The sequence below is a fragment of the Pundamilia nyererei genome, unplaced genomic scaffold (assembly GCF_000239375.1).
Source record: "Pundamilia nyererei isolate P.nyererei 1_Seehausen unplaced genomic scaffold, PunNye1.0 scaffold00898, whole genome shotgun sequence".
NCBI classification, from domain to species: domain Eukaryota; kingdom Metazoa; phylum Chordata; class Actinopteri; order Cichliformes; family Cichlidae; genus Pundamilia; species Pundamilia nyererei.
This window is the reverse complement of record NW_005188299.1, coordinates 40,490-50,689: the sequence shown is the minus strand read 5'-3', so window position 1 is coordinate 50,689 and position 10,200 is coordinate 40,490. Positions and strand designations below refer to the sequence as shown.

At 41.0% G+C, this 10,200-nt stretch overlaps 1 protein-coding gene across 1 annotated transcript; it reads right to left on the bottom strand.

The window, feature by feature from the left end:
- Window positions 1–1,901: 1,901 nt before the first annotated feature.
- On the bottom strand, window positions 1,902–10,186 carry naf1 (nuclear assembly factor 1 homolog (S. cerevisiae)). The gene is made up of 8 exons (XM_005755065.2): window positions 9,175–10,186; window positions 8,979–9,102; window positions 7,266–7,359; window positions 7,068–7,150; window positions 5,387–5,547; window positions 4,776–4,827; window positions 3,950–4,034; window positions 1,902–2,702 (listed from the first exon to the last, which is right to left on the bottom strand). Exons 1-8 carry the CDS (start codon window positions 9,462–9,464, stop codon window positions 2,344–2,346), a joined length of 1,248 nt encoding a protein of 415 aa, XP_005755122.1. The 5' UTR covers window positions 9,465–10,186; the 3' UTR covers window positions 1,902–2,343.
- Between the last annotated feature and the right edge of the window lie 14 nt (window positions 10,187–10,200).

The window sequence follows — 10,200 nt, the reverse complement described above, 5'->3', positions numbered from 1 at the left end:
GTTGGAGTCCTTAGCTGCAGCCTCGAAGCGAGCATAGAAAGTGTTCAGCTCGTCTGCCAGAGTCACGGCCGCGTTCGTCATACCGGTTGTTGATGCTTTATTTCATCCCCCGCACCTGCTTTTTTATTTACATTAGTACATGGGGATCTGCCTGGCCTGGGAGCCACTGCCAGTCCCCTTGGAGACCCACCCCAAATTGCAGCATCTGTTCACGTTTCTTTATCCACCACCATCAATCGTAACTGAGAATGTAGGCCCAGCTAGTGAAATATGTCTTTAGCACATTCTCACGTGAGCATTTATTTTAACAAAATCCCCTTTTATTTCAGCTACATAGGAATACTTTCCTTCACTTTAAAATTCTGTTTTTGTCACAGTTTACTCAATATGTTAGAAAGTGGGCAACAAAATGGCTTCAGTGCAAGAAAGAAACTAGTTCTAATAGTGACCAGTAGAAAAACGCCACAATCGCACTTAAAAAAGGGTACACAAGATTTATTGTTATTTCATTGCAGAGTAGTGGGCTGGGCACTCCTTGCTGCAGTACACAGCATGTGCTGAGTTTCTATTTGCGTTTGTTAGTTTTGTCTGGGTCTGAAGTGAACTGGGATGTCGTGCTTGGAGAAAATTCTGTCAATAAACCTGCTGGATAAGAGATGACAATGTTGTTCTGTATACTTTATTAAGTCCCATAGGTAAATTGCCCTCTGCATTTAACCCAATGAAACAGTGGGCAGCCACCAAACCAGCACCCCAGGAGTAGTGTGTACTCAAATAGCAAGACGACATTGAATTGATGTTGATTTTTCATCCGAGGTATCCAAGGTTCATCCAAGTACCACAAGTGCTCACGAGTACCGCAGGGTAGCCGTTCACTGGATTCAAACCTCCAATCTTCTGATCAGACGTTGCCGACCCCTGTTCTACAGTATTCTAATTTCAGCTGATAGGTACTGGTCTGTGTGTGGGGGATTCTGGTAAACTTCAGTGTTGAGACTTCCAGCCTCCTCAATGAGCACAGCACATTTCACCACAGGCAGACGGACAGGCCATGGAGTGAAGCGGACAGCATACGCGCTCACTCTGCTCAATCCAACAACGTGCTTTAATGAACCAGGTTTATTAAGGCACAATGGCAACAGAACACAGTAGAACAACTTAGAATTTTTTTGATGAATGGGTGTAGTCCCTAAAGGTTATGATTACATCTTGTATCTAGAACAAAAACAGACAGTAGTGAGGTTTAACCTGTGTTTCAGTCTGAACGGTAAAGTGTATATAAAGATGGCTTGCCAGCTCCCCAGAAATGAAAGAGTCTCGAAAACGGCTACTGCCACTTGCACTGGCTTATTCCTACTATACTGGCTTAGGTTTTCCACTAACTGAGAAAATTGCTTTAGGTGGGGTTTGATGGAACAGAGTACACATAAGGAACAATTAAAAAAAAAAAAAAAAACTATAGACCTAGATATGTGAAGTTACTTTTCTCTTTTTCTGCAGAGGTTTGTGTTTAGTTCGTTTTTGTTCAGAATCTAAAAACATATGCAATTTTTCCTGTGGCTTCATATAATGCGTGTACCAAGAATAGTGCACACATCAGAATTTAAGTCATGTTAATGTCTTCTCACACATCCACTAAAGCTGGGGTATTGAATTAAATTTTCAGGTCTACTTCAACAAAACTTCCCCAAACAAAGGTTCGAAATACTATAAAGTTATACATCCACTGTATCAGCAGTATCAGTGTCTTTATATAGTCAACAATAGGCTGGAAAATAAAATGACCAAAGCACAATTCGACAGTATTTTTGCAATGTTTATTAATAATCATCATCACACTGAGCTGATCGCACTCTAATAATAAAATGTTCATTTTTCATTTCAAGTAAAATGAGGTTTGCATTAAAAATACAAGCTTTTAAAAAAAAGTCCTGAAATAAAGTGCTTAATCTGAGCAATTTCAGTGTACATGCAGCTTTACGCAGCTCTTTGACACTAAAACGAGCTGCTGGTAGTCAGTTAAGTTCCAGTTTAGTCCACCATCTGTCTAACAACATGGAAAGACTAAAGAAAGTTGCTGATGATGAAAACATGCTGCGTTTCAGAGTACACCAGTTTGCTTTTTGGCCCCTGCTTGAAAATTAATGGCAGATTTTTTTTTAGAATATAAAAATATCATTTTCATGTGATGTGATCTTTCATGATCTTACAGGATGGTGAACACAATGCATGTGGTTGTGTCACAAATAACAGACATAAAAGTGGCACAACTCTATTACCTACAGTAAGTATGCTTTATTTTACAATCAGAGACAAGACACTGCTGATAGGTTTTGCAAGTTGTCACTGAGGTGGAGGAGGTGGAGGAGGAGGAGGGGGAGGGCGGGGAAAGTCAGAAAAGGGGGCAGAGTTTGGCAGCCAGAAAGGAGTGGAGAAAGCAGGATTGAAGAAAGTTGGAGGAGTTGGAGGAGGAGGAGGAGGAGGAGGAGGGTAGAGAGGGAAGTTAGAGGGAGGAAAATGGTGAGGAGGTGGAGGATAAGGACAGGGAGTAGGGATGAACATAGGGGGGAAATTTGTGTGTCGTGGTGGCTCTGTCTGTCTAAATGAGTGCTGGTGGTGGAAAGAAGGCCTTGTATGTCTTGGTGGGAAGCCCCTTCCATCATGCTTATGTTGCCGCTGCGAAGGGTTCTGAGTACGATTGTCTAGAAAAGAGGGGGAAAACAAGAAATGGTATTTAAAGATGGATGGTATCACCCTCTATTTGTAACACTTTAATCTTCAAAACCTGAAAACCTGCATATAAACTTGTGCTTCTACAGCAGGGGTCAGCAACCTTTAAGACCCAAAGAGCCATTTGGAACAGGTTTCCACGCAAAAGAAAACACTGGGAGCCACAAATACTTTTTGACATCTAAAATTAAGATAACACTGTATATATTGCTTTTTACTTTTATGCTTTATGTGAACAACTAAGGTGTGTTGCTTATGAAATCCATGAACTGCTACAGAGAAAATTACATTTTATTTATGTAATTAATACATTTTGAACTCTTAAAGAAATATAACAAAAGGAAAGACGCTGAACTAAAATGATCCAAGTAGCAAACAAAAACTGTTATATCGCCTTTGGGCTTTTGGAGCCTTGACCTGACTTTTAAAAATATAATAAAAAAAAATAGCACTATGCTGCAAAAAAAATGTATTCTGCCTAAATATGTATTTTACCTGGTTAATGTGTGTGGCGGGGCGTGGTCTGCAGCACCGCTGCAGGGGAGGCGGACGCACCTGAGCGGCACCCGCAATCACGCCTCGCCACCTTAACGTCTGTGCCATCTATGCTGTTGTTGGTATGTGTCGGGCTGTGAGCTGAAAAGCTACAGCCGGCTGTGTGCGTACAGCAACAGTGTGTGAAAAGTGATCAATAAAGAGATGCTGAAAAGCGTGTTCATGCAAACATCGCCGGGTCTGCTGTGATATGTTTACAATGGGGCTGTACTTTCATCTTTAGGCGTGAGCAGTGTTTGTTTTTAACATAGTTCACGGTGGAGAACAGCTGCTGACAATGTGGATCCGAAGATCTTGAAAGTCTCGATAAATGCACGGCGTTTTGGCGGGTACACCGGCTTCCGCGAGTGTGACGTTTATTTTGAGCGATGAAAAAATAATAAAATATAATTTTATTTTTATATTACAATGTCACAACGATCTTCCAATTTAGAGCTACAAGTTAAAAAAAATAACTAACATAAATAAAATACACTTCAGCTAAATACTTATAATTTATTTTCTCAAACCACGCGGAGCCGCACTATAAGGACTAAAGAGATGCATGCGGCTCCGGAGCCGCAGGTTGCCGACCCCTGTTCTACAGTATTCTAATTTCAGCGGATGTCATTATCCATGCTATACATCACATAGAAGAACTGGAGATGTGTTTTTATGGGAGTACCTGTGTGGCTAGTGTCCTTCTTTTTGGCATTTTTCAGTTTCCTCTTTGCTTCCTGCTCTTTCTCATCATCACTATAGTCTAGAGCCTAATAGGCGGAGAGAGAGGAAAAATATATTAATTATAAAAATCTGAGACAGAAGTCATAAAGAAGGAATTCTGAAAGAGGAGTCCTATCGGGATTGGTAAGCCTGTGGGACTTCGGAGGCAGCCGACGGGTATGGACAGACCAAGCGGAAAGCAGCTCGGGCAGTGGCTGAACCAAAAACTCGAGTGTGGGAGCAACTCGGGAGGGGAAAAGTGCTCTACATGCACAGTGTATAGTGTGGGCGACTGAGGATATTGTCAGCCGGTGGAGGGAATACTTCCTTAATCCCATTGACACGTCTTCCATAGAGGAAGCAACTCTGGGGATGAGGGGGACAACACCGGGGCAGTTAAACAACTCCTTGGTGGCAGGGCCCCTGGGGTGGATGAAGTTTCTGAAGGCTCTTGATGTTGTGGGGCTGTCTTTGTTGACAAACCTCTACAATGCTGCGAGAAGATAAGGGGCAGTATTTCTGGACTGGCAGACCGGGGTAGTGGTTCCCATCTTTAAGAACGGGGGCTGTAGGGTGAGCTCCAACTATAGAGGGATCACACTCCTCAACAAAACTGTGGTATGCAATGATGGAGTATAACAACCAAAGCCAAGAATAAAGTGATAAAACAAATTTAAAAAGAAGTCCACAAAGAGTTGAGCAGCAAGTAGCACTAGTATCCACTCAGCAAACCCAAAACATCTGTGTGAATATGACTCAATGAACAATGGACGTTGTTGGATACATACCTCTTCTGGCGGTTCTTGGTCATTTTTCCAGGATGCATCTGATCCCTGTAATCTGCACACAAATATTTTCATTTGAACATAACAAACAAACACACAGACATGAGCTTAGCCTAACAGATTCCATTCACTGAATCAAAAGTAGCTTACACACAGTCAACAAAGAAAACTAAATATCTATATGCCCCTGTACACCACTGAAATGGATTGGAAGCAAAGGAATCCAAATGTGACTGTATTGCAGAGTTGGACCTTCGTGATGGTGCCGGAGACAGCCAGCTCTGTGTTTCAGTGCACTCTGATAAACTGCCATACAACCAGAACTTCTCAGACCAGAGATGAGCTCATGAACATCAGAGCTACATCTCCTGATGACTTATTTATATCATTCATCACCTCATCTGCTGATATTGTGACCATTTTGGTTCACAAAGTGAGACACTGTAGGTGAGCAACAGCCTCTCTTGTCAAACACAGAGGGCAAGAACCATATTGCAGGTGCTGACTCTCATACCAGCCGTTTCATACTCTCCAGTGCATATTAGAAGACATGATTATGAACCACATCAGTAGTGTACTGAGACCAATACTTATGGTGCTAATGGTGTACTTACAGTCTTAGCTGCTGTGTGAGGATGTATCCCGTGTACTCCTTGATGGCTGGTGCATAATAAAGGGTAGTACCCTCTTTCAGCCCTTTACTGATAATCTGATCCACAGAATTAAAACGTAAAACATACATTGGGCTGGACACCGGGCCAAATACCTCAAACACCTGAAACAAAGAAACAGTGCAACACTGTCATATCATTGGGTGTAAAGGCCTTTACAAAACTGAAACATTAAGTACATTTCAGATTATACAAAGAGGTCTTTTTCAGGAAACACAACATCAGTTAACAATTTTGTTGTTCTGCAGCAATGGAGGTTGATCAAGCTTCTACAGCTATTCCTATTTTTCTGGATTACTTCCAACCCCTTCTGTCTGCATAAAAGCAGTGCTGGAACACACTGTGGTACCATACCCTCCTGAGCATCAGTTGAACTGTATTGTACTGCAGAAAGTAGTGTGTTGTTACACAAATTGTGAGAAAAAGACAATTAACAATGGAAGAGAGACACACCATCATGTCACTTATCAATGTTGGTTTGTCCTACAGAGAAACTGTCGTAGTAAGCAAGTCTCAGTTTCAACTGTGAAGACAAGACTTCAAGCTGCAGGGAGGATGAGTTGAAGCAAGAAAGCCATTGCGAAGGCATCAGAATAAGACAAAGAGGCTTGTCTGGGCCATGGCACACCACCACTGGACTACTGAAGACTGGAGGAAGGTATTATGGACTGATGAATCAAAATTTGAAATCTTCGGTTCATCATGCAGGATCTTTGTACGCCGTCGAGTCGGTGAAAGGATGGTTCCACAGTGTGTGGCATCGACTGTCAGACATGCAGGAAGAAGTGTGATGGTCTGGGGTTGTTTTGCTGGATCCAGGTTCGGTGACCAGATTGAGGTACCCGGAACCAAAACAGCTACCACAGCATTCTGCAGCATCATGCAGTACCCTCTGGTATGCGTCTAGTTGGTCAGGGGTTCATCCTACAGCAAGATAATCACCCAAAACATAAGTCCAAGCTAGGGCTGTGCGATATGACCAAAATCTCATATCCCAATATAAGACATCTATCGTCCCGATAACGATATAAATCACAAAAATTTAAAATTTTCTGTAAATTCTGTGAATCTCGGGCAGCTCGACTTGCGTGAAGTGTTTCCAGCTGGGCGTCCTGTAGCTGGAGTCGAGTGTTTTAACGATGCATGAAACGATACATTTTTAGTCATAACGGCGCCGTTTTCTTTGTGAGTATTTATTGAAGCTGTATCACGGCCTCTTTTGTACCTATTTCAGGATGTCAGTGAGGCAGTTTGAGCTCGTTAGCAGAGACGGGGACCATACCCGAGGAGGCCGAGAGCCGATTATGAGCTGTTCTGCGACACAACAATCAAATGTTCCGTCATACTGAACACTTTGATTGCATTGTGAGTGGTCATATATGTTTATATGCACCTGAAGCGCCGTAAAAATTAAACCTGATGTAAAAATAAATGCTGCAAATTTTTCATGTGTAATTATGTGTTTGGTGTGAACGGCTGCATTAAGAATAGTTGAGTCTGAAAAATATTTTTAAATGCACAAAACGTTTGCACGCATTTTACTCGTCCAGTGTGTAAAGGCCTTAAAACCACACAGGCAACTTATTGCATTCTACAAAAGAGAAGCTTTTGTTGGCATTCTTACCTTGGCCGCAGCCTCCCGATCAGACTTGAAGATAATGCTGCCATCATTAAGAGGGGGCGTGTCTTTCAGGGACTGGATAATAACTGCAGTGACAGAAGCAGTGGTAAAAGACAAAGTTGAAACACAAGCCAAAACTGTTCCTGCTCTTCCTCTGGTAGACACTAATGTAGCCTTAAAACAATCTGTGCCTATATTTACCAAGCTGCTGTATAATATTCGACACGGTGCCCAGTGGCTGCAATTCTGCTTCTTCTGGTAAGGTAATACATACTTCCTCCACTGCCGGAAGTTCCTGCACACAAACAACATGACATTTAGACATAAGGCTGGAGGGCGTTCAGAATTCAGGACACCCCCCCCCCAAAAAACAAAACACATGGTGGCAAAGTGTGGACAATAAGACGCTAATAGTGGTTCTTGTTGGTTGGAATGTAATAACTAACAATGCTCAATGTGGCATTAATGCTGTTGGTATTTTTACTTCACATCACATGACATCATTACAGGAACAATCACATATAAAATCTAGACATTTTATTACTTCCCATGAGTAATTTTTATTCATTTAATTCTTATTAAGCATTTCTGCCAAAATGTTGGTATCAGACTTAGTAACGAGTCACTCATTATCCTGTTGCTCCCTCTGAGATTTTCAATAACACAGGCCATCTCTGCTTGGGAGGTTAATGTAGCTCTAGTTCCCCATGATAAGTATACTGTGTGAGGCAAATGATGAAAGATTTACCTCTTATTGTAATTACTGATCATAAATGCAGGGATTTTATCCAAACAAGTAAAATCTTTTTAAGTGTTTTGTCAGTCTAGAACCCATGAGCATGACCCAATGCTGTGTTTTGCCCCTTGACTGCCTCGACTTGACCTATGTTCAGTTTCTGTCGTTTGAGGGTCTCTCTGGATTCAGTTTTGCATTTAATAACTGAAAAACATGCTCTGTCCTGCCACTGAAAAACAGACCTGAGCTGCTGTTGCGATGTGTTTTGGGTCATTATCCATTTGCACTGTGAAGTACAAACGAATGTACCCTCTTAGCTGTCTTTAATTCTTACTTTGTTGAGGTACATTTTAAAACTTAAAGGTTAAGTCTTTTGATTTATCTATATTTAAATAACCTCCAGAAACAAATGTTATTTTCAACCATATCATTAAAAAAACAAAAACAAAAAAAAAACATGTTGAATGGTTAATTTGAATCAGTAGGCACTATATGGTATATTGGTATATAGCCAAAGCTATTATTATTAGATTTTCTTCACATTGCCCAGCCCTAACACAAACCATTACCGTCCCTTCAGTGTTACAATTAATATTAGACTACAGTGGTCCCTCGCTATAATGCCGTTCACCTTTCGCAGATTTTTTTTGGTGCAATTTTGCATGCTTTTTTTTTTTTTTTTTAAACAGCACATTTTGTTCTGCATCCTGATTGGCTGTAGACCATTGTCAATCAATCTCATGCCATGTCTCCTTGTACAGTACAGAATGTGTGCAGCTTGCCAAATTTACATAAATCTTTGATCGCTAGCAGTGTGACTCTGAAGTGCTGTACTATACGTTTTTTAAGTTTTATCCCCATCAAACACACGAATGTCGACGAAACGTCGTCATCTGCCGGTTCCTTTGGTTTCATTCTATAACACTGAACTTATTTTTCTACGAAGGTTTGAACTTTGAGAGCGAAGTGTGAAAAATTTCATGCCTGTCTGAGAAAAGTGTATAAAGTGTGTAGTGTGGGGTTTTACAGCCTTAAAACATCTATAAAAATTGTGAAAAATAAAGTTGGCTACTTCGCAGATTTCACCTATTGTGGGTTATTTTTAGAACGTAACTCCGGCGGTAAAAGAGGGACTGCTGTTTTAACAAGAACACACATACATACGATTACAGACTGACCTCGAGCAGAATCTCATCTCGCGTTTTGATGGGTGCTGGTTGGCTGAAACCTTCATCAACTTCTTCCACAGCCGCAGGTGCAGAGGGAGAAGAGAAGGATGAAGATGATGAGGAAGAGCTGTCACTGAGGACAGGAAAAGAGCATTAGCGACACCCGTCTTTGTTTTACCACGCTGACAGCTGTGCGTTTTCATACCTGTCCGAGTCCTCAGAATCCTCGCTGCTCTTATGCGTGTCTAAAGACACGGTTGCTGCTATTGAGTGCCTTTGTGCATCTGCCCTTTCTTCTTCTAAAAGTGTTTGTGTGTTTGACACCATCTCAGCATTGTCAGAGGTCACCAGGACATCTTCTAGTTGAGATGTTACTGTAACCTCCATATCCTCGTCTTTTACAGCTTCTGCCGGTCCATTTCCCTCTGTTAGGTTCTCATCCATCTGTAACATTATCTTGAAATGTGTTTCAAAATCTGTTACTTTAAATGTCATTTTATTTATACAGCCCCAAACTACAACAACTGCTGCCTCAAGACACTTGATAAATCACTATCTATTGGGGTGATAAGGTACTATAGGGTCTTTAAAATAAGACAGGGACTGATCATTCAAGACAATGTACGTGAGGAGCAGGATTTTACATTTGACTTTGGATTTAACAGGGATATAATTAGGAGGAGTCAGTACGCTCTCTCTTTCTAATCCCTGCCAGTACGCTGCAGCATTTTGGATCAGCTGAAAATTTTTCAGGAAGTTTTAAATACAACCTGATAATAACGAATTGGGGGTTAGGATAATAACTGGCTACTAAAACTTTACTGATATAGAAATATTTTGTTAATTCCAGGGTTCATACGCCTTTTTCAGGGTCAAATTCAAGCACTTTTTAGTCACCTACAAGGTCCCTTTTCAAGCTAGCTTTTCCAGCACATGCCACCCCCCCCCCAAAAAATAGAATGCATTTGTCAATTCGCATCACCTCAGTAAGACCATGTGAAAATTAAAACAAATCATCCTAGGTGAACTTAAACACATTTGTTCACCTTTTGTTAAGAAATAGAAAAACGCACCACACAAAAATACTGCAAAAGGAAACAGTTGCCTTATATACATAGTGTATAAACTCAAAATGCACATTTCACTTAAAAATTAAGATGTGACAATGTGAACAAATCAACTTGTTAGGGATATTCTTCTCCTGTTGAACCCCCCCAAAAAAAGAAATAAA

Excerpts from the sequence above, each read along its gene's own strand:
- naf1 (XM_005755065.2), bottom strand. The coding sequence starts at position 9,464 with ATGACATTTAAAGTAACAGATTTTGAAACACATTTCAAGATAATGTTA. Across the intron at positions 9,103-9,174 it reads GATTCTGAGGACTCGGACAG|TGACAGCTCTTCCTCATCAT; the intron begins GTATGAAAACGC and ends TCCTGTCCTCAG. Across the intron at positions 5,548-7,067 it reads ATCGGGAGGCTGCGGCCAAG|GTGTTTGAGGTATTTGGCCC; the intron begins GTAAGAATGCCA and ends TCTTTGTTTCAG.